General features: G+C 41.3%; 1 protein-coding gene across 10 annotated transcripts in view; it reads left to right on the forward strand.

Moving 5' to 3' along the window:
* The first annotated feature begins 11 nt into the window (after positions 1–11).
* Positions 12–23,850, forward strand: part of USP34 (ubiquitin specific peptidase 34) — a 112,014-nt gene continuing 88,175 nt past the window's right edge. For all 10 annotated transcript variants that reach the window (XM_041474106.1, XM_041474112.1, XM_041474111.1 and 7 more), the window contains exons 1-3: positions 12–152; positions 17,250–17,337; positions 20,675–21,095. In XM_041474106.1, the coding sequence (XP_041330040.1) occupies positions 110–152; positions 17,250–17,337; positions 20,675–21,095 (552 nt within the window). In that variant the 5' untranslated portion in view covers positions 12–109. The remainder of the gene's footprint in view (positions 153–17,249; positions 17,338–20,674; positions 21,096–23,850) is intronic.

Genomic DNA, 23,850 nt, shown 5'->3' on the forward strand with positions numbered 1-23,850 from the left:
CCCCGGTGACCCCCGCCCCGGCCCCCATCAATCATCAATCAGCAGCACCGAGCGGATCAATCAATGGTCGGGAGGAGGCGGCGGCGGCGGCTGCTGCTGTTAATGAACAATGTGTGAGAGCTGCGCCGAGCTGCTGGAGGTGTTAAATGAGAGTAAGTGCGGCCGCCCTCCCCCGCTTCCCTCCCCCCGGGCCGGGACCCCGCGGACCCTCCTCTGCACCGGGTTACAGCCCCGCTTCGCCTCCTTCCTCGCCTCTCCCCGCCCGCCTCGGGCCTCCCGGCCGCGGGGTTCCCTCTCTCCGCTGCCATGGAGGAGCTCCCTCCATGCCCTGCTCGGCGCTTCCTTCCCCCTTCCTTCCCCGCTCCCCGCGGCCTGGGGCGGGCCTGCCGCCGCCGTGTCCCCGCTCCATCCCCCCTTTCCCTCGGGATCCGCATCCCCGGCAGCCGCGGCGGGGCCTGGCCGGGCTGAGGAGCTGCCGGGAGCCGCTCCGGGGCAGCCGGGCCTGCGCTGGGTCCCTTTTAACCGGCAGCAGCGGCGGCTCGGAGTGATCCTGCCTGCCCCTCGCTGTGCCCGGCCTCGGTACGCGGTGCAGGTGCTTTTCGGGCACCGATTCTCCCGAAGCTGTGAGGGAAGCGGCGCCTGGAGGAGCCTGGCTCGGCTTGGCGAGGTTGGGAAGCTGCTGCCGGGTGTTTGGCTTCGGGGGTGGTCTCTGGCTCCCTCCCGAAGTTTCCTCTTGACGAGTGTTACCGGCAGGGTCGGTGGGGTGATACAGCAGGTGTTCCCCCCGCTGCCGCTGGAATCGGGAGCGTTTGGGGCACGAAATTCCCTGTAGGCCTCGTGTATCCCTTGGAACCTGCGCTCCGTGGCAGCCAAGGTACCTTCCCAGCTTCTCAGGAGCTCTGCCTCACGAACAAAGACGAAAAAACCACCATTTGTACGGATGCTGAGGAATTGAAACAACTTACCAGCTGAAGTTTGTGATTAGAGGGAAGTTTAACTATCTCGGATCTTAAACATGGCATTTTTCCTGGTTGTACTCTGCAAATCCTGTTCCAGCAGAGTGGAGCACAGAATGCTGCCTAGGACAGGGTTTGGGTAGAGCTGTCCTCACTCTTCTGAGGCCCACTTCCATGTGCTGTTTGTTCTTCCCTAGGATCCTACAGGAGTTGAATGTTGGCCTCTTTCTTGCTGGGGAAATAGGGTGCTCAGTGATGGCCAGCGTTTCATTTGAGAAGTAAAAATGTAAAAGTAACTTCTAGGACAGTTCAGAGGCTGGATTAAATCATATTATGTGGCTGTTACGCACCAAATGGTTATTTAAACAGTAGGTTCAAAATAAGACTAAATTAGCAATTTCATATGATGACAGCTGCTTGTTGGGAAAGAAAACTTCACTTGCTTTGGATGGATTGATAAGTAATCATTGCTTAAACTTGATTTGGATTGGTATGATCAAATAGAAAAAAAGTTGTAACATTAAATTTGATATTTCAAGGAATCCCTGAAATTCCAGTATGAATTGATTTTTGCAGATGTTTTAAGGTAATTGGGATTGATGGAGATAGATGTTTCCCTATAGATAAAGCAATGTCTTCAATCACTTTAACTATTCTTTTTTAATCTAGATATATATATATATAAAATTGGAGTATGGATAATTTAATGGTTCTGCATTATATAAGATATATCTCTGCTATTAAATAGAAGGAAATGTGTCTTTGAATGTCAAAATTCATTAGGAAAATTCTGCAGTACTGCTGTTATGTAGTTAATTTCAAACAATGCTGCTTAAGTGACATTAGGTTTGGCCTTCCCTTCAGAGAAAGAAGCCCACTGTAAATCAGCAGAACTGTTTGGTGTGTGCTGGGATACAAAGACATGTGATGGTGCTCCCTTCTCAGTGGATGAGATGAGTTGTGAGGAAGGGATGGTTTCTTTTATAACTTCCAGTTGAGTTCTTTGTATTCCTTAAGTAATTATGAAAGGTACATAGTATCAGAATGATGTCAAGCTTGGGTTTTTAAAACACTGCAACAGAAATGAAAAGTGGTAGTAAAGAATGAGGTCATGCCCGAAATGTGTGAGCCACAGGCTGCCAGCAGCTTCCTTTGCTGCCCAGGGAGCATTTGGGATCAGCTCTGCACCTGAACTTCCCAAGCAGGGTTTCCAGAGAGGCCCAGGAAACAGCATCTCCTTCCTTGTGGAATTTTCTTGCTAAACAGAACATTTTTACGTGGCCCGCACTGGCCTTTGTCTTCATTCACTGTGATGTTTACAAAATAGCGTTTGGTGTCAGTTGCATTGCAGGTGACTTGCAAAGGGGGGTGACAGCAGCTCTCAGGAACACGTGGGGAGCTCCCTTTTCCTTCCTCGGGAGTGACACAAGGGTGAAACTGTCACCCTCAAACAGACATATTTGTGTTGGAAGCGTGAGTCCCGCTGCAGAGTGCTGCAGTGTTAACCCACAGCCCATAACTGCGCAGAGCTGGGCATTCTGTCCAGCAGTGACCTTTGTGTGGGCCCAGGGTTATGTCCTGGGAAGACTCCAGGTCCTGAGTTTGTCACAGGCAGTCAGTGGTCCTGGCTCTGGCACTCAGGGGCTGCCTGAGGTGCTACCTGTGGATTGCTAAGCTTATTTTTTTGGCCAAAAGTGTCTGTGTGTGTGCATGTATGTATTTAACATACATTGCTATGCTTAAGCATGAGAAGCAGGCAATATTCTGTGGGCAAAATCAGCAGTGTTGGGTTTTATTGGTATATATTTCTTTTTCTTCTCTTGCAGCATCTTGATTGTCAGCATTTGATCTGCATGTTCAATCCAGTAAATTCCCTGATCTTGAAGTTATTTCCTGAGAAGTAGTAATTTCAAGTTATGCTTAGATCCGGGAACTCAGGAAAATGTAAATTCCCCTATGAAATGTCCAGACTTTAGAGGAGGTTTTGCACTATAAGACAATCTGTTAAATCAGAGCAAACAGTCTTAATTTCTCACTGTAGATTTCTTAGCATCATTTACATTATCCCAGGCAGGGTTTAATAGGAGTAAAGTCTATAAAGAGTCTGATTTTTCTTTAATTAATCTTTCACAGTATAAACATTTTTAGTAGCCTTTAATAGAAGGAAAAAAAAGGGAAGGCACAATGGGCTGCTTTTTAAGATAAGGCCACTTATTTACAAAAGGCTTAAGAACAGATTCTCACAGCATTTATTATAGGGGCTCATTTAAATGTGCACAAATTTTACAGGAAAAGTGCATTGAGGACATTCCGTGCTTTTGTGTTAATCTACAGCATTCTGTATCCCAAAATGAACCCTGATACACTTTGCATTCCTTGGTTTCTTTGGATGCCAGGTCTTGTCAGTCTAGGAGGGTTTATATTGAATTTCATTTGTTCTTGGGTAGTATTTACATTTCTGTGCTGTCCAGAGGCCCTGCTCAGGACAGCTCTGTTTTGCTAGGCACTGCATGGATACCCAGATAATCTGAACCCCAAAGTGAGCCAGGAACCACAGAAATGGAACATCAGAGGTGGGTTTGGCTGTCTCAGGTCTCTTATAGGGGTTCTGCAGGTTGCTGTGTCCCACCTGGAGCCACGGGCATGCTTTGAGCTGCCTGTAGATCCACACCATCCCTGTGGAGCCTTCACTCCCAAGTGTTGAGGACGTGGTGCTCGGTGCTGAGTGTTTGTTGAGTGCAAGGCTGTCCTGGGAGTGCCTCTTCTTAGCTGGAAGTGCCAGTGTGGTTCTCAGAGCAGTCCTGAGTCAGTGTCCCCACAGCCCTGGCCGTGGTGTGTCCCAGAGAGCCCAGCTCAGCTCTGTTGCTACGAGGCTTCCCTTTGGGACTGCAGCTGATCTTGGTGTGTGTTGACTTAAAACCCCGTAGATGGTTTTGGTTTAGGTTTGGTTTGTTCTTCTTGTTTGGTTTGGGTTTTATAAAAGTAAGAAACAAAGATTACAACATGGAAAAATAGGTTTTATTATGTAGTGGCAGCTGTGGTTTTAGGTTACCTTGGTAGGCCTCGGTTATTCCCAGTTCTTGGTTTCTGGGAACAAAGTTTGTTCTCTTCCCAGCATTTTGCTTTACTTTTTTCAATTACTACCTCTTCAGCCCATTTTTTCCCCAGTCAGCTCTGAAATCTTGTAAAATCAGTTCACACTGATGATTAGAGCCTTCTAGATGTTATTCTACCACAACCAGCTTGCAGGCTGTTATTCTCCCTATGTTTTCTCTTCAGTAAACCAGAAAACTAAAAAATCCCCAAGGACCAACCCAAAACAAACCCCCCAGTTTACTGAAGCATAGGAGATGAATGTGGACTCTCACTGTTGTTTTTCTCTCTGTTATCACTGTCTGCAGAACTGCTCCCAGAGTGATCAGGTCCATAAAACACTTGAGGTGCTGGAGTGCTTGACTGTTTGTGTAGTTTCAGGATAGCCCTGAATTTGGATGCTGGAGATTCTTGGCTTGACTCCTTGTCATGTTGTTCTGGCATGTAGGGAGTACAATGAGTAGTCTTGGAGGTTGGGTTGAGGGTATGTTTACCTTGAGATAGGTGAGAAAGGAACTGTGTTCCAAAACATTGCAGCATTCAGTTTGCTCTTTGGGATCTAGGGAGGATCAATATTTTATGCTGTGAGAACTGAGATATTGAGGATGTGTTATAAAATTATTACAGCTATTGCATCATTAACATCACTTGGTCTCCAAGAGCTGCTCTCACTTGTTCAGTGGTTACCTGTAAACTTCAGGATTGATTACTCTGGTGTTTTGTGCAGATCTAAGGTTTCATTTGGCTCTTTGATGATTCCTCTTGTGCAGAACTGTACAAGTTGTCTCTGTTGCATGGCTTTTTTCTTTCTTCTTTTTTCCCCCTTTTTTAAAAGATTCATCTTTTTTTCCTCTTAAGTGATATTTCCATGTTCAGAATCTCTGCAGAGATGCTGTGGAGGATTTATTGGGGTAACTTCCCAGCCCATTGGATCTTTGCTGTCTCCTGTTGAAGAAAAGAAAGTCACTTGTTTACAACACTGAAATTCACTAATTTTTTCATGTTTACTTTCGTCTTTGACCCTTTTTAAGGCAATAAGCAAAGAGGCCTAAAGGAAAATGAAAATAACCTTTTCTTTATAGCAGCATTGCCAAATTGCAGTTATGGACTGTGAAGTGCTACTCCACATGAACTGGAGTAAACAGAGGGGAGAAATGGAAGGAGAAACTTGTATCCTCACTAATTGTGAACTTTCTAAAGTGAAAGGGAAGGTGATGCTAAGACAAAGTTGGTTTGTTTGTAAAGCAATGGAAGGAAAAACTCTGTGACTTTAATAGCTAAACAGCTTCTATTTTTGGAAAGATATTTCAGCTTTTGTTCTGTACAATTATTTTGGTTCATGTTATTTGATGTGATCAGGAATGATTTTGTCCTGAGACTTTTCCTGTTCAGGCTGCTGCAAACTGGTTCCTTCTCATAGCTCAGGCCACTTGATCAGTGATGCTGAAGATGAGTTACATAAATCCCATTCTGCTGAGTTTTGGTGTGAGTTACACAGCACTGAGGTGTATTTACTGAGATGCTTCTTTTGTATATAGGGAAATCTTCTGTTGGATAAGTATTTGGAATAATATCTTTAAAGCTATGAGCTTCTAGCTCTGCAGAGTAGTCAGGAGATAAGTTCAAGGAACATGAAGAAAGCAAGAAAGGAAAAGAAAAGCATCCTTTGCTTCATGTCCAAAAGATACTTGATCAGTGTAGGACTTGAAGGCATCATGTTTCCCATGTAGGAGATATTCCTGTTTGATCATTCTTTTGTTGTGTTTGTTGCTGTATTGCTTTCTCTCCCTAAGAGTAGTTTTCAAATCACCCAAGTCCCAAGCAGTTCCTGAGCCAAATCCAGGACAAAGTGCTTTAGGCTGTCTGGGATGTGGTTGTGTTGGTTCTACCAGAGCAGCTCGTGGAGCTGTCCTTGGATGCAGAGGTGGTGCAGAGTCTCATGGGGCACGGTGGATGCTCAGGCTCTGTCACTCTGGGATTCAGAGGGCCGGGTCCTGGGGAGCAGACCTGGCTCCATTTCCTTTGGCCTGCCTTGGAGGTGATGCCTTGGCTTTGGGGGATGGATTTTGTCTGCCAGGGGACACCTCCGGGCATTATGAGCCTCACCCATTCATTTGATTCATAGAATTCCTTTTTGCTTCTTTTTCTTCAGAGTTATTGCTAATACAGGCTTTCTATGTTAGAGGTTTTAATTCCCTGCTTACTTGATTTCTCCATGTCACTGCAGTTTGCTTCCAGCTTTCTGTGTTCAAGTAACATTGAGTCAGAAAAGCGAATCCTGGAATGGTGTTCTGTGTCCAAGTGATGAGCAGGCTGTGATTTGGCATTTTAGTGATTGGGAGGGAAGATCAATGTTTACTTCTTGGTTCCTTTTATTTCATCTGTTTTCTTCTCTGAGTTTTTTTCAGGTAGCTAATAGGGATTTCTGCAGCCCAAGCTACACCTTTGTAGTTTTATGGATGCTGGGACAATGTGAAAAAGATTCTTACCATCCTCAGGAGCAAGTGGTTGTGCTGATTACTCAGTGCTGCTTGTAGTAACAGCGTGCTGCAATTAAACAGAGTTGTGGCCATTTAATTTCTGTTGTTTAAGCTTATGTTGAGGTGATTTCTTCTTTCATTTTGTGCAGCAAATTGGCAATTTCTTCAAAATGTGAAGAGGTGAGAAGCATTCTTTCCACTTTGTTCCTTTCCTTGTATGGGAATTGGTTTGCAATCTGAATGCTAAACACAGACATGCAACTGTGAGGATTTCTGTGGTGTTCTTAACACATAGTAAAAATATCCAGCTTGTTGTAGATGTGCAAAGTTTTATTTCTGGACTTGTACAGATCCAGCACGTCTGGTGGACAGTGAGCTTAGAACTGCTTGTGAGCTTTAGTGCTGGAACAACTGGTGGAAGAAGTTGAAACTTGTCAGAAAAGTCCTTGTAGAAAAGGTACCTTTGGGAGTTGACCTTTCTTCAGTTAATTTGTAGAAGGGCTGTGAGTAAGACTTGAGAAACTTGTGCCAATTGAGACTTGTTTCTAGATCAGCATCCCTGCAGATCATTGGTTCCTAACAAGAAGGTGAGTGGCAAAACTTTTTTTGCCTTTTTCCACACTTTCCACTCATTGAAGAATCCTACGATTCATTGCACTCACTTCCACTTGAGAGTTTTTAATCTGTGTAATTGTGTATAGAAACATGCTTTATGCTGTGTTGTTCAACACTCATTGTCTTCATCTTTCTGTTGTGCTGCTTGCCTCATTTTGGGGGGCTTTGATAATTTTTAGCAAGAGTATATTTTCATCTTCAGGAAGTGCTCAGTTGCCTATTTATTATTCTGTGACACGTAATTATTGATTGAATTCTTCATAAAAAACCCATGGATTTCACCAGCAGTGAAATTACTTTTAAGTGGGTGTGAACTGAAAAACTGGTATTTTTCAGAGTCAATTTCTGCCTGTAGTCTCTGTTCTTTGCAAATCTCATAATCAAATTTCATTCTAAACTCTGTGGGCATCAACAAAACTAACAGTGCTTTCACATCTGTGCTCTGCTTGGAGAAGCTGAGGGCAGTGCTGGAAATGGACAGTGAGGTGTTTGCTAGAGAGGGCAGCTCCAGAAAAGCCTTAGTAGGGCCAAAATATCCATTACTGCTGAGGAATTTGGGAAATGAGCTGTCTGTGGAAGGCTTGTGGAGCCCAGCTTACCCACCCTGACAGGCACCTGTGTTCTGACAGGAGCTGTGTGGTGGGGTTGCACTCTGGGCTCGCAGGCAGCAACTGATAGGAGAGACTGAAAACTTTATTTTTCCTTCTTGGAACTGTTATGGGATAACACTGGGGAGTGTGAGCTCAAAGCTTGATAAAAGTAAGTTCTCCTGCTTAGTTGAAGGATGGTCAGTGCAGCAAATCCTTGTGTGTATTGGCTGGTCTCTGACTTCTTTCACAGTTAACAACAAACTGTTGCTGGTTTACTTTGGGTTGAGCTATTTTTCCCTCTGAGCTACCTTTTTCCTTTGTATTTGAAGTGAAACTTTGAAGTGCCAGAGTATTTCAAGTCCTAAGTGTCAGTGCTTGATCTATAATATTTAGAGTAGATGCAGTCTGATCAAGCTGATCAGAAATTGAAATCAGTTCCATCAGTGTTTTGGAAACTCGATGGGTCTGAACAGCAGTGCCAGTTTGAGTCTTTGCAGAGTCACTTGGCTTTGAACTCTGTGTAGCCATAGCTACACTTGCTGATATGAGACCTGTAAGAACATTTGTTTATATCAAAATGGCACCTGTAAATGCATTTTCTGCTTGTGGGGGATGCTTGTCATGAAACTTAACTGCTCTCTTGGATGTGCTTGTATGGACTCTGAGCATTTCCTTCAGCCATCTCTTATTTCTCTTACTTCTTTCACCCGATCATCTTTTAAAAATTATATAATTGTTTTAGCCAACAAATTACCTAATACACCATGTATTTGAGAGAATTACTAAATACAGATTATCTGGCACAAAGGAATGCAAAATTTGAGTGTATATCTGAAAGTTGAGAGAGACTTCATTGCTAGCCTGTCTTTTCTCAGAATTTTATTGTCCTTTCTGAATGAGTGTAGCTTGCACCTGTGCTGATGGAAACAAATAAAGCCTTGGAGTTCAAATGCTGAGCAAGCTCTTCCTGGGCTTTCAATGAACTGCCTGAAGCTCCATTGAGGATAATGACCCATTGCCCATTTACCTCTCATCTTCTTGTTTAAGCAGCCTTAAATATACTCTGTGAGAAATGAATTAATCATATTTGCCTCTCACAGATTTTGTCCCTGGAACCTGGAGCACAGTCATTACATGCTTTTGTTGTAAATCTACTGGTAATCTATTGCTTCTTATGGGCCGGGGTGGCTCAGTCGTGGGCCTTTTCTTTCTGGTTGTGGGGGAAAGCTGCTGTTGTTGTCTGAAACTGATTCACAGCGTGCCAAGTAGTACAGCTGAACTAATTTAGAAAAGTCCTCACTTGAAAATAGAATGCTTCCTGGAGTAGGTATTTTAATTTTTGCATTCCTTGCTACTTTTAATTAAAACTGATAGAAAACCTCTTCAGTTTTTAGAACCTTGTTCATGCAATTAAGTCTTTGTTCTACTTATAAAGTAGTTTGATAGACTGAGTTCTGTGTCTTCACCTTAAAGTAGTATTTAAAAAGAAGTTCAGAGCAGGAGTATTAGAGAAAATTACTCAAACCCAGAGTCATTCAAGTACTGATACATTATGTTATTGAAAGGAAAGAATGCAAGTACTCTCTTGTGAACTGAAGGCGAGCAGTCCTTTATCTGAGCAGTAGTTTTGGCATTGACACTGTCAGCCCTAGCTTGGAAATTTACCTTGGGATAATTAGTGATATGCTGGGAAATGCTCAAATTATGCAGCACTTGTCCAATCCTGCGTTGATTCCTTAAGAAACTTGCAGTGGCTGTTGTCAAAATATTATGATGGGCAGCCTGACTTTCCACATCTAGTATGTGTTTTGGTGATGTCAGGCAGACTTGATTGTGGAAATACTGCCTAAATTGAGCTGGGTTTTTTTGTTTTGTTTTGTTGGGTTTTTTCTTAATTGAAAGAGGAACTATGACAACTTCAATGCAAAGAAAAAAACACAGCCCTCCCAGAATTGTAACATCTTGTCTTGGAGTCAAAGGCAATTCATAATACTGAGTTAAAATAGGACTCTGAAATTGACTGCTACTTCTTTTTTTTTTTTTTTTTTTTTTTTTTTTTTTTTTTAAACTCCAGTGAGTGGCACAAATGCTTTGAAATTGATTTGTGGGCTTTTTTTCCTTAGTAATATGTAACTTGCCTTTCCCTGGAGAGGGAGGACTGCAATATCTTGGCTGCTGAGAATCCCAAGATAACAAAAGCATTGGGAGGTGCAGTGCAGGGATCCCACAGATCCTTCTGTCGACATGGCTGACATGGAAGCAGTGCTGATGAACCCTGCTGGACCCAGGCTCAGCCCTGCTGTGCTGCCAGGCTCCCATGGGAATGCAGCAGCCTGGACATCCCACTGGCCAGGAGCAGCTTTTTGCATTCCTGCTGCACAGTGCTGGGCCCAGGGAGCCCTCCCAAAAGCTGGGGGGTGTGAAAAGGACAATGTGGAGACTCCTGGTTAATGTTTTTGGGCCAGCAGAGCCAGAGCAAGATGCAGTTTGGCCTGGTGAATTCCATTCCCAGCCAGATATCCCACAAGCTGGTCTCAGCCATTTCCTCCTGGTGTTTGATCAAAAAGGCCATATGTGCATTACACAATGTTTAACTGATGGAAGCTCGTTCTGCTCCTTGAACCTGTGATGGGAGTCTCCTGCTTCTCTGTATCCATGCCACCCAGTGCTGCATGGGACACTGCTTGTTCCTCAGGCATTGGCATAACCCAGCCTCAATTATGGATTTCACATTCCCATCTTATCCTGGCCAGATTACCACTGTTAGGCACCTGTGGATTCAGTATTGCTGAGCTTTGAGCTGTGCCTCACTGAGTGGCAAAAAGGAGTTTTCATGGTGTAGTAACTTAGGCTGGGCTTTGTGTGCAAGGTGCAGTGCTGCTGCTAGACCTGGCTTGGCTCATGCTGCAGCACAGCTGTCCTACATTTGAGGTGCTGTATCTAAGAGTTCATTTAGATTGTGGTTCACAAGGGTAGTTCTGGGTGGAGCCAGCTCCACTGTGCTGGATAAGTCTGAGTATTGTCTGATAATTGGCATTTGACTGCGTTTAAAACAATGTGGAACTGCTCCTGGGACCAGTGGCTGTGGCAAGTTCTCTTTGAGAAGGTGGAAGTCTTAAGATGCTCTCAAGAAGGACTTTTTTTTGGTTTAGGTGGACATCTGCAGCCATTCTAAAGGGGGCATTTTAACCCAAAGCAAACGTGGCCTAGCATGATGAAAACTTCAGGGTGACATCACTCCTGCAAGGTGGCAGTTCTTAAATTGCACACAGCTGCCCAGAGCTGCTGCTGGTTTGCTCCAGCCTGCATTAACTTCTGATGAAAGGAGAACAGGTGTTTGCTGGAGAAGATAGGGAGGTGGGATGGGAAGGGAAATAGAGGGATTGAAAGAGAGAACTTGTTGGTGTTTGTAGAGAAACAGAAGATAAAGGCAACCTGAGGTCAGCTGATTTTTCCTGTTCTGGTGGAGTTGTATTTTGGAAGCGCTGTCTGGTTGATGAACATACCCAGGCTGATTTTGCTCTTTGTGTGACTGTGCTGTGCACTGGAATTCTGAATCAAAACTCCTCAGGTCCTTCTGATCTCAGGGTGTGAGGAATTACTCAGGTGCTGAATAACCACCAGACACCAGTTGAAACTGCATTTTCCTTGCTCTTTTGAGTAGCTCCTGTATTTCCATTCCTAAGAACACAGTGCTGCTTAGACTTGCAAACCTTTGCCACTTTTCTTGAAATTGCCTTTGTTCAAAAGTTTGTGTCTGACACAATCACATTTTGGTTTTTTCTAGGGAAATGAGACTCTTAAAGTTGCTAATTCCTGTCTTTAACCCATTATGTTGTCTACAAAATATTTGTGTTTTAATACTTATATACTTTATAGTCAAAAAGTTGCAGGAAAGCAATCTATTTACCAAGGTGTAATATTTATAAATACAGGACATTAAGAGTTTGATGTGGACTTGAAATGAGTTGAGGTGTGTTATGGCATGGAGATGGTTGTAGGTATCTGCAGTGCTCCAGTGTTGTGATGAGTGTCATCATCAAGGTAGCATTAAAGACACTCAAGCACCTTAACCATTATTATAGAATTTTGTTGTGGTAGAGTTTGGGCTTCCAGATCTGATTGTTTCTGGCATTTTAATAAGTGTTTCTAATAGCGAAGAATTAACTTTTTGTGTTTTCTAGTATGTTCTACACTTGTGTTTCTCTTTGATTATGTGTATCTAGTCAGTATTCTGGGATGCTTTTTTGATTGTGTATCTAGTCAGTATTCTGGGATGTGTTGCAGAGACTGAGAGGTAGAAAGAAAACTTTATCCTCACTGAGAAGTTGTAGGAAGTTTGGCCAGTTGAACTTGTGGCTGACACTGTCCTGTTAAATACTTGTCAAGGATGGCCCCATACAGGTTGGGAAGAACTCTGGAGAATCAATTTCAGGCAGTCATGAATTCTCTATAATAGAAAAAGTAATTCTAATAGGTGAAAGTAGAAAGGGAATGGGAGATGCTGAACTCTGGCTATCATCTTACATGCTGTTGATCCTAAGCAAAAGAAACCTCCTACTAATCACTGAAAACATCTCAGTGCATTGAAAAAAAATGTGTTGGGTCCCTGTGTGACCAATGGTACTCACACAAAAGGTTATAAATTTTTATATATATATACACATGTAGATTTCTTTCAAGATTAGTATTATTGCTTCTAATGCTGTTTTGTTTAGTGTGTGGCTCATTTGTTCTGTTTGTTCTGTATCAGTGACCAGTTTTTGATACTAATGTTCATTCTCCAGGTGATCTGGTCTTTCCCATGAAAGGCTGATACCAGATGAGGCTTGGGGGAGGGAGCACAGTCCATGTGCAGCCAGACCTCATCACAGTTTGGAATATGGAGAAATTAGAGTTACAGATCTTAAAAGAGTGTTGAATTATTTACTTTTGATTCTGTTATGTTGCTGAAACTATAGAAAGTATGCTTTTAAAAATTATTTTTGCCTGCCATTTGATTTTATACTTGGTATGATAAGTGACCTTTGGATATAAGATATTCCCCACAAGTCCAGCATGATGGTTGTCCTTGAGGTCTAATTACAGTGTGTTCCTCTAGCTCCCAAGTTCTTGCTAAAAATGCACTTAGGAGCTTAGCTTGCTTTGGCCACGGTTGTATTTTGAAATTGTATTGCCTGGTTCTTTGCAGCTGGTTTGTATTTTTCTCATCTTCTGTAGTTTTCTTGGTTTAGTCAATTTATTTATAGGGGTTTTTCTGAGTTGAGGAGCTTGTGTTGTTTGTAGTACTGTAACACACTTTTAGCAAATCACCCTTCGGTGAGAGATTAGGTAAATCACCCAAGTTTTCATTTAGAGCTAGCCAAGTAAAACAGGAGACTGGGGAAACAGCAAGGAAATTATCTTTTTTTTTATATGAAATGTTTTAAATTTTTACTTTGACCATGGTGTGTTTTGGCTTCTCATCAGCTACTTGAATAACAATTACAGTTCAAGTCAGTCTGGTTTTGTTTTGGTTTTTTTTTTTTTTTTTAAGAATATCTGAAAACTTATACACTAGAAAATGTTAAGTCGGGTTAGTTCTGAGCTAAGCTTTTTATTCTATGGTTTTACTGTGATAAAAAGATCTCTAAATCATCTTGTGACTACTCAGTGAAATGAGCCCTTGCAAGTATGTGCAGACCCCATTTCCTGCATTATATTGGTAGAATATATTTAGCTGGAATTTACCTGCATCCTAGTTTTTCTTCTTTCTGCTGGTTAGTTCTGTATGTTTAAAGCCTTCAATATTCTGGTTTTTTTTGAGACTCTAAGAGTAATCACATCTTTGCCCACAGATGAGCAATGTTGGGGTGAAGTTGCTCCAGGTGGGGCAGGGCAATTTTACAACTCTGGTTACTGCAAAGGTGTTTGCTTCTCCCAGCTTCACATTCCTCACACTTCCCTGCCCAGCTTCCCCTGCTCACAAGGTGCCATGTGAGTATTCCATGGCTTACAAAGCCAGCAGGAATGTGGGTAGTTTTCAGCTGGATTGGCCAGTTGGGTTTGTGCAGTTCCCAGGGGTTCCTGCAGGAATGCTGATGCTGTTTGAAATGCGTGGCTGCAGATGCTGTTGTAGTGTGGGCTTGAACTGGGATACATTGGTTGTGAAATAGGATCTAGTGCAGGGGGAAGGTGTTTGTGTGCATGAAAAGAGGGAAAAGGAAGGACTGGAGGGTGGAAAGGTCTAAGAGGCTTTAACTGAGCAGGAAGAGTTGGCAGAGCAAATTTAAGGAAGGAGAAGAAAGCTGAGCTCTGAGGTAGGGAAGGAGAGAATCTCTAACACTGCTGCCTTGTGAGTGCCTGGAGGAAGAAGCAGCCACTGCAGATGTGAAGGAGCTGAGCCTGGGATGGGAGTGCCACTGCTGAGACAGAAACTTCCAGAGATCCTGGAATGCCTGGCTGGAAAGCTCTGGAGCACATCTCATCAGTTCTCATTCATGAGAGCACTCTGGCTGCCACTTAGATGAGGTTCAGCAGCTCTGAAAGGACACAAGGATAGCTTGGTGCATTCTGTGGGAATCACTGTCTTAGGTATGAAACCAGGGAGAAGTCATGTCTACCAAATCAACTTTCAGGAAGGAGGCTTGGTGCAGTAGTTGTTTTTGGAAAAGTTTGATGTGATTGGTACTGCTGGATTTGAAACAGAGAAAGTGTGAGAAAGTGGGGAGGCAGCAGATTGAGGAGCTTCTGAGGCATGGTAGGATGCTGGAGTATGGGAGAGAGTAAAGGACAGGCTTTATTCTTAAAGTCTGGTTTAACTACTGGCCCCTTCAAGGCAGAAGAGAACTGATTTAAAAGGAGAGGCAGACATCATCATTTGGAAGTGAAATTGTGCAGCAAGGAAGTTTTTACAGAGCTGACAGAAATCAGAAAATGCCCAGGAATGACAATGAGTGCATTTGTTCATATTGCTTTTCCATCTGTACTGTCCTCAATGAAAAAAATCCTTGAAATACTTCAGAACCAATTGTATCTGTACTTGGAGCTGCATGTGCCCTAAACAGAGGTGCTGTAAATCAAGAGCATCCACAGAGCTGATACTCTGAGGAGCTCAAAGGCCTGAGATTGAAATTTTGGTTGTGAGGACACAAATTACCTGAACAAGATGATTTCTGCTAAGGAGCAAAAGAGAACTCGAGCTGAAGTCCTGCCATGTGTGTCACTGCCCCTTTTGGTGGTGGCACAGACTTAGCTAAAGCTCCATGGAAAATTGCAGCCTCACTGTGCTTCCTCCTGCATGGAGCCTCCTGTCTTTTCAGGAATAAACCCAGGATTATTTCTAGGCACAGAAACCCAAAGGGAAATCACATCTGTAGCTACTGTATTAATTAGTGGTGATTAATAAATAAGACCAGTAGAAGTTGGTCAGTGTGTGAGATGTAGAATGCATAAAGAGGAAAATAACAGGTTCTCCAACTTGTGCAAATACCTCCCTATTTTTTGACATTAGTTTGGCATTAGTTTCAGTATTTCCATAACTTCTCTATTCTGTCTTCTTTACATGGCAATTGTAGCTTTTAAGGAGCCAGTTTGCTTAACTTTCAGTTCTTTATAAGCTCAGAGAGGGAAATTTAGGAGTGATTCAAACTCTTGCAATGAAAAGGCTGCTCTGTGAGTTGGAGTTACTCCTGCTTGTTAGAGTGGGGTCATGTGGGGGTGAGGGAAGTGTTAGAAATGTAAGATCCTACAAGGTAAAATCACCTTTGTTGCTACTAAATTGTCAACAGTTTTTTTTCTGTCAGATTTGAAGGAATTCATCTTGGTGAAACAACACTCACAAAATTGGGAAAACAGAGGTTTTATGAACCTTTAATGTTGGGCAGGGTTTTTTTTTTTTTTTTTTTTTTTTTTTTTTTTTTTAGATACTATTTATAGCTAAAGATCTGTCTTTTGTGGTAAGCTTGACCTAAATTGTGTGATGGAGTTTTTGGTTTCTTCAGTGCTGTGCTTTGGCTTTCAGAGGGTTAACTGTCCTGGTAATTTGTGGTGTTGAAAATAAAAGGTGATATTGAATGATTTCCATCTTTTAGTCTGCTTCTCCATCCTGAGCTTTGTCCAATGTTGTGTAGGATCTTTAGAGCCTTCTAGGAGTGAGACAGAAAAGTGGTTTTAAAAGTTTGATGGTATCCTGTTCAGAGGCTGCTTTTTGGATAGTTTTTTTGTCTGTATGCATATGTATGGCAGTGTGGATGTATGTGCATATGTGATGTCCTTATTTCAAAGAAGTCATAAGTATTTGTTCAGTGTGATTATTCTGTGAAGTGGTTTTCTTCTGAACTTTGCTTTCTGATCCATGCCCACACACTTTCATTAGCTTTAGCTTTTGGGAACCTGGATGGATGGATCACAGAGGACCTTGCAGGGCTGAGGCTGGAGAGGAGGTTGAGGCAGGGATGCTGAAGAGCTCACTGCTGTTGGAGAGCCTTTCCCACAAAGTTTGCTTGTGAAGTGGATTTGTGAGCGTGTAATACTTGAAATGCCGTGTGAAATGTGGAGATGAAAACTTAGATGTGTTATAAATGCAAAGATCCACTTAAAAGGAATGTTGACCTTGATTTGTGTAGCAATTAGGTAATTGTACAAATGTTTGGAAGTTCAGCACAAGGAGGAAGCAAGAATTGTGCACTGGTAGTTGGGAAAGGTGTGTGGCCAGGAGGCAGAATCCAGTGCCCTGGGATATGATCAGGTGCTGCCTAAGTGGAGCTTGGACCTACCTGATGTTGGCCTTATTTGAGTGTAGAAGCATTTTTGGAGGGAAGTGGGACATTTGATAATCCCTCAGTGAAGCATTCGGGGTTTGAACTCAGTGCAGAACTGTTCTGGTTTCCTGTGTAACAAATGTGGTAAGCCTTTATCATTTTGCCAATTAGTGATTCATTATGGTTAAATGTCATGATAGATGTGTCTATATTTGAAAGCAATGATCATCAGCTCAGTCTGAAATAACCTTATATGTACACAGCACATTGTTCTTATCTTGATAGTTTTGTTGTGGTTTGGGTTTTATTTGTTTGCTTGTTTTTTCTCAGTCTTTATCTGATCAGGAGAAGGAAGTTGAGGTCTCAGGGTCATGTCAAAATGCAGCCATTTAAAAATCTGGGGGAAAAAAGCCCTAGCAAAACAAAAGACCAAACCCAAGGTGTCTGGTTAATGAGTAAAGCTGTTCAAAGTTCATACTTGAAAGTGCACATCAATCAGGAGTTCCCAGTAAAGCTTATGAGGAATATTTGATAAAAACAGAATTACAAGAAGGGTCTGTTCTCAGTCACAAACCTTTGGAGCAGTATTCAAGAACATTGTGCACTTTGAGTTTCCAAGTCACTTACATCTAAACCTTGTTAACCAAATCTACAAGTTTTTGCTTCAGTAAAGTATTTATTTTCCATGCTATCAAAGATAGTTTCTAATAACAGAACAAGTGCACGTTGGGGTTTTTTCCTCCTAAAAAATGTGTTTGTTTTTGTTTTCTTTAGTATCAGACATTGAAGGTGGTGATGCTTTGCAGCTCAGAAAGGAACATGCCCTCAAGATATTTGCCTACATCAATTCATGGACGCAAAGGTAATTTTGGATTGAGTTTGAATGCTGAGGATGCTGACTCTCAACAGCAGCTTTCCTTTTTTAAAATACAGTAGAATGATTAGAATTAGCAAATTATTAATGTGTAGCTAAGTGATACCTGGAAAATAAAGACTGTTTCGTTACCCAGTGCATTTTGGGAAAAGCATGTTTTGAATGCAATTGGCATTCTGGATGCTGTAATAATTCTGTAAAAAAGCAAACTGCTCTATTGTGGTGACAGACAATGTGCCTTGCTGCTTTAACATGAAATTTTGGGACCATCTTCTGCAGAGGCAGGGTATGGTAAGAAGAATTTAAGAAAGGGTGACTGAATGGAACCATCATGTTAAATTTTTCTGCATGTTCTAATACTCTGAGTCAAGGTGATGAAGAATTGCAGCCTGTAGCTACTAAACTGATAAAGAAAATTCTTTGCACATTTTTGTCTTAAATTACATTATTCTTTTTAATCTAGTATTTAAATTCCTGTTGTTTTGAGTTTGTTTCTTTAAAGTAATGATATCATTACATTATGATATAATGATAAATTACTTCACAGTTACTTATTTTTTCCAGCACAAGGAAATGTATGGATATTACTTTTTAGAAAGACTCTGCAGTTAAGATGTTTGGGATTTAGTGTTCAGCAGTAGTTTTAAGACCAAACTGAATCCACTGAATCATAAGTAATATTGGGGAAAGCATGGAGGATAAATTGTAAAATACTAGTTGGGTATTTAGAAGATTCCAAAAGGAAAAAAAAAAAAGGAATGTCACATTTTGGATACTTGTGAAAATAGGAAACCTCCTCTTCCTCATTTTGCCCAAAAATTACAAGTCAAGTTCATTTTCTTCTGCCATGTGCTTTAGACACAGAGAAGGAATTTTTAAATCAAAATAAACAGCAGGCATGGAAACCAGACTCCTGACATTTCTTGACAGGTCCTAGATGCCAAGTTTGTCAGAGAACAATTGCAACCCAGTTTTCCAGGTCGTCATCTGTTCAGAGTTTTGTTCTGTTCTGCAGCTTGACAAATCCAACCTGGAGAAAAAAAAAGATTGGATAATATTTAACTCCTAGTTATCTTCTGGTTTCCTTGTTGCCTTCCATGTGTATTGGGTTCATACTGGAAGAGCCTGGAAAACAGTCCTTAAACTGGTTAAAGGAGAATCTAACAAAGAAGCCACAGGAAGGAGTTTTAGTTGACATTTTAATTTCATGTCCTGTCTCTACTCTGCCAAATGGGCTTTTGAGAGTTCTAGTTTTGGGTTTGAGGCCTTCCTCAATAACTGCTTTGAACTTTGTTGCCTGTAGTTTAAATCTTTGCTTTCCTTCAGAAGATCACTTGGTGACTGGTCCTGAAGAACACCTTTTTCTTCCATCTGTGTGTAGTGTTTCCATTTTAGTTTTTTTCTGGAAATTATGTTCAAAGAAGTAGCAAATCATTTTTTATTGATGTCCTCAGTTTTTGGTGGAGTTCTTCTTCCACATTCCAGCAGAGGAAGACTTAAGAGGTTTTGCACATACCTGTCTTGGAAAAGAATTCTCCAGTATGTGAGGAGTCTTCACCAGACTGTTTTCATTGTTATTGAGGATGATTTGTTGCTCTTAATTGGGGCAGTAATTTGTAGGCATAAGTGATGGACCTTTTGAACATCATTTTCCCCCAGGATAAGTGCTTGAGGATACACTGGGTTTTGCCTGCAGTCCCTTGTTGTCATTTGTTAACATGAAAATACATTTCCAAGTAAATTGCAAGAATGTTTTTCACATGGGTGAAACTCCGTTTACACAATATTAAAGGGATTTTTCTTCCTGCACAAGTGGAACAAAGGGATTTAGATGCTTCAGTCACTGTATCTGTGCTGGAATTAGGGAATCCTGAATGTTACTTTTTTGTCTAACCCAGTGAAAAAAATAAATATCTGTATTCAGAAAGTATGTGCTTTAAGAGCTGTAGCTCAAGGGCATGTTTGTGTTCCATCAAGAGAGGCAGCACCCTCTACCTGTCATAGCTCTGGGTTCTCTTGATTTTTTTCCCCCTAAAAAATTATAATTTATGAATCCCAGTCTCTAAATTAAATGCTGTGTTTGCAAGAAAAAAAAATTAACTGCTATTTATTGATGATTTCTTGTCCTGTCTTTTGTCTGCTGATTTCTTTTCTAAGTGGTACATGTGATTTTTGCATTATTTTAATATCTGAGAGCTCTGATTGTGGAGTGGAGTCCATTTTTCTGTGTCTGACAGGAGATGGAGAAGATCTCTGCTGCAAGACAGCTCCCAGCTGATGTAGCAGTTCCGTTGTGTAGTAGAGTTTGAGTCAGAAAGGGCAGAGTCCATCTCCCAGAGTCTGTCACAAGCATGTAGCCTTAATTTTGTTCTCCAGTAAGTAAGGGCAGTGCAGTGGTGGCTTTCTTTGCTGTGTTCTCCAGGATTTAAATCCTTCTACAGGAATATCCTCCACCTTTTTTGTCAGAATGAGGGAGGTGCTTGTTTGTCTGGAGGAAGCAGCTGCTCCCAGACAATTGGTTTAGGGTACCTACCTCAGGGGTTTATGCACCCAGAATCTGTTTGACATCCACAGTTAATCCTTGCTCACAACGAGAGTTACATTAGAGCTTTTGAACTTGATGATTTAATTGATTTTTTCATGATATTGTCAAAGGGATGTTTTCCCCTCTTGTTCTTTGCAGTTTACAGTGGGTCAGTAGATAAGCAGGGGAATAATCTCTGAGCCTGCCAAGTGAAGAAAGTACTGAAGCTACTTGAGCTGCTTTTCCTGGATGGATAAAGGGTATCAGTGTGCATGGGATCACCATCCAAATGGAGATAAAGGAAGTGAACTTGAATACTCCATTAAAAATAAAATTACTTTGCAGCCCTGTTGATTTGAAAATAACAGTAACGAGTTCTTACACAACTGACAAGAATGTCAGGATGATTTATTGCAGTAAAGAGCAAGAGAGAAAGCCTGATGAGGAAATGGAGTCAGAAACACACTGAAAAACGTGACTTCTTCAGTAGGACAGTGACCTTGCCCACAAGACTTTTTTTCTGTATTTTGCTTGCTGTACCAGCTGCTAAGTGATAACAGGGACTTCATAGTTTGGGTAAGCATTTGGAAATAATGGGATGTTCTCAAGGTTTAAGGAGGGTTCTGTGACTCCCACTTGCTGCTGGGTAGAGTCTGTTTCATTTGGATTTCCTTCATTTTATGATTTTGTCAAATAACTTGTTTAAAATGTTTTAATGTGAAGAGTTCTCTTGGTTAAGTACCCGCCTGATTTTAACTGTAGGATCTTCTATTCATTGATTCTTTTTCTGTTTCCTTACAGACAATGTTTGTGCTGTTTCAAGGAGTATAAACATCTGGAGATCTTTAACCAAGTAGTTTGTGCGCTGATTAACTTAGTGATTGCCCAAGTCCAAGCTCTGCGGGACCAGCTCTGTAAACATTGCACTATTAATATAGATTCAACATGGCCAGAGCAGAGTCATCATGCTGATGAGCCCCTGAATGTAGAAAGAGAGTCTCACCAAGAAGAAAATGGAGAAAGACAAAAACCTCTAGAGAAAAAGTTTGATTCTGCAAGAACTTGTATCCTGAGCGAGGAGGAGCCCGCCAAGAGCACGGAGGCTTTTAGCTTGTGGAGCACTGATGAGAAGGAGAAGCTGCTGCTGTGTGTGGCAAAAATCTTTCAGATTCAGTTTCCTCTGTACACAGCTTACAAGCATAATACTCACCCCACAATAGAGGTATATCTTCTCTTTGTGTCTATCTTGAATTATTTGGTGAAAGGTTAATTGTTGTCATAATGAGCAGATTGGTGCGTGTTGCTTTCACTCAGGATGGGCACGTTCAGCTCTCCTGTTGACTTCAGTAGAGCTTTTCAGAGAAACCTTCTAAATATATACATACTCTTCCACTTTCTTTAACCTATGCTTAATTGATATAGGTAATATATTGATAAAAGCTGGCTGGAACTGCACACTGAATTATTGTGCTGCTTAAATAACAGGTAGGCAAAAAGGGGACTATAGCAAAGCCTTTCTTCCAGAAGGTAACCCATTAATAGTTTACTAATTTTTCATTCCAATCTGTGGTTCTAGAAGCAAAACCTCATAAACTAAACTTTGTGCAAGACCAAACTTGTTAGAACAGCTGGTTAATCGACTGGAATAGCTGAGATCAAGACAGATTGCTTTGTTCCAGGATGCTGATTTTCCTCTCTGATATTTGTTATGGCTGCTATTCTAATTTTCCCTGATTTTCCTCTTAAAAAAAATAAATTAATTCCAAAATCCCGCCATGCTTAATTCACAGTTTCTGAAATAAATATGGTGGTGTTAGCATTTCCTAGTGGAAACAACATGTTTTTGGAATGGTTGGCTTTTGATCCAACTTGTGGTAGTCTAATAACAAGTAAAGAGTTATTTTACAATATTTGTATGCAAATTAAATGTACATTTCACTATATAGGAAAAGCTTCTATCCAACAAACTTCTGAGAAAGTCAAAGTGGAGAATTAAAGTGCAGCTAACCCACTCCTTTTATTTTATATTTAGAGAGTTGTGGGAGCTCCCTGGAGCCCTGAGGGTTGAAATTTGCTTTATAAACTTAAGTCCAAAATGAGAAGATGCTGAGTCAGATACAGTGATGTGAGTTAGGGTGGTCACAACATCTGATCAGTTCTGATTGAATGGATGCTGTCCTGTCTGACAAGAAATGGAGTTAAAACCCCCTACACAGCAGGATTTAGGTGGGCTGGACTTTGGTTCTTGTTCTTCCCCAAACCATATGGGCATAAGATAACAGAGGTAGTTTCAAGTATATCTGTATGGATATAAAGTGAATTGATTTATCTTCTGCACTCCTGTGGGACATGTACTAAGACTGGCTTCAGAGGAATGTGCAATGAACAATTCTGGAACAGCTTTTCTGTGGACTATCCTTCTTTTAAATTACTATTTCATGTATTTTTTTTTTCCTTCTCTTTGAATTTCACTTCCAAACGATCAAAAGGAAATCTCCAGGTGCCTGATGGGATTTCTTTTCCCTTGGTGTGCAGCCTTGGAGTGATTTGGACCCAGATCTGTTGTAGCTTGCTGTACTGTGATGATGCCCATCACTGCAGACATGTTAATGTAGATATTATATATGTATCATCTCTTATACATCACTTGAATTATCAAATACATTCATTAGCTGTCCTAAAAACATAACTTAAGGGGAAGCTGGAAAGAAAACCACTGTCCTGAGGTACAGGCAGGTAAGGAAATTTTTTTTCCCTTTTTGCTAGACTTTGTGTGTTTCCAGGTCTGGATTATGGAGGTGTGCCAGCCTGCCATATTTGTATACCTTTTTTTTTAGGGGGGACATTTTTAAATTTTGCTTTTAAAAGGTCCCAGCATCAATAATTTTTCTTACAAACTGATATTTTCTGTATCTGGGAAGCACTAGGATTCTGCTATTCTGCTGTTTTAATGTCAAAACTTTCTGCTTCCGTGAGTGACTCACTGAAGTTTAGAATTCAATTTTGGATTTCAGTCTAGAGCACGTCTTAGCTGAAGTGAGACAAGTTATTAGTCCCTGTATTAAGAGCACTTCTTGCTTTAAATCAGGCATGGTTTCAGTCCTCAAGAGATCCTAAAATAAAAAATCTTTGCTTTAAGTTCATTAGCTATACTTGTGAGTTAAGCAGATCCCTGAACAGCTTAAATCTGCAAAAAATTTGTTGGGAGAAGCTGGTGTAGCTCTCTCTCTCCCACTGAACATTTCCTTTGCCCTGGAAAAAGGGAAATTTGCTGATCCAGAACAGACTCCAGTCTCCACTCTGACTGACTTCAGAAATTCCTTGTTTTAGATTCTTGAGATGAACTTTGACAATTTCATGGAGTTATCACATCCATTAAGGTTTTGCTGTGCCTAGAAATGACCTCTTAGGCTGCTGTTTAGAAATTCCCAGTGTGAGGCTTTCCCTCAGTAACAATTAGTGGTCAATATTTCCCTTGTCCTTTGCTCCAAGACACGTCCAAGGGCTTTGTTCTTAGTGGCAGCAGTCAAATCTTGAAGTCCAATCCCTTCTCAGCTGCTTGCCAAAGCCATTTTACACTGGACTGTCTGGTGGAGAAGGAAAATTTTCATATGGAAGCAGGAGGTTTTCCCTTGTTCAGGAGTTCATGGAGCTGGATGAAAATGAACAGCAAAGCAAGATTTGTTGGTAGTCAGAAAGGTGCTCTACCTGTAGGATCATACAGATCTTTCCTTAAGTGAAATGGGCTAAGAATTGTTTTTGTCCCTTAAAACATCTCTAAAATGAGAGTGAAGACCACCTCAGTGAAGGCCTGATTGCTATCCAGAAGAGCCATGTACACCCCTCTTGAAATTTTTCAATATTTTTGGTGCCCAGAGGGGTATTTTTGTCTATTTTCCATCCTAAACAAAATAAAGTATTTTTAAAAATGTGGTAGGTTTTTTGAGATGTGTTCATACTTTGAAATTAATCTTTTA

The sequence above is a fragment of the Pyrgilauda ruficollis genome, unplaced genomic scaffold, assembly GCF_017590135.1.
Source record: "Pyrgilauda ruficollis isolate IOZ18807 unplaced genomic scaffold, ASM1759013v1 scaffold31, whole genome shotgun sequence".
Taxonomy (NCBI): Eukaryota; Metazoa; Chordata; class Aves; order Passeriformes; family Passeridae; genus Pyrgilauda; species Pyrgilauda ruficollis.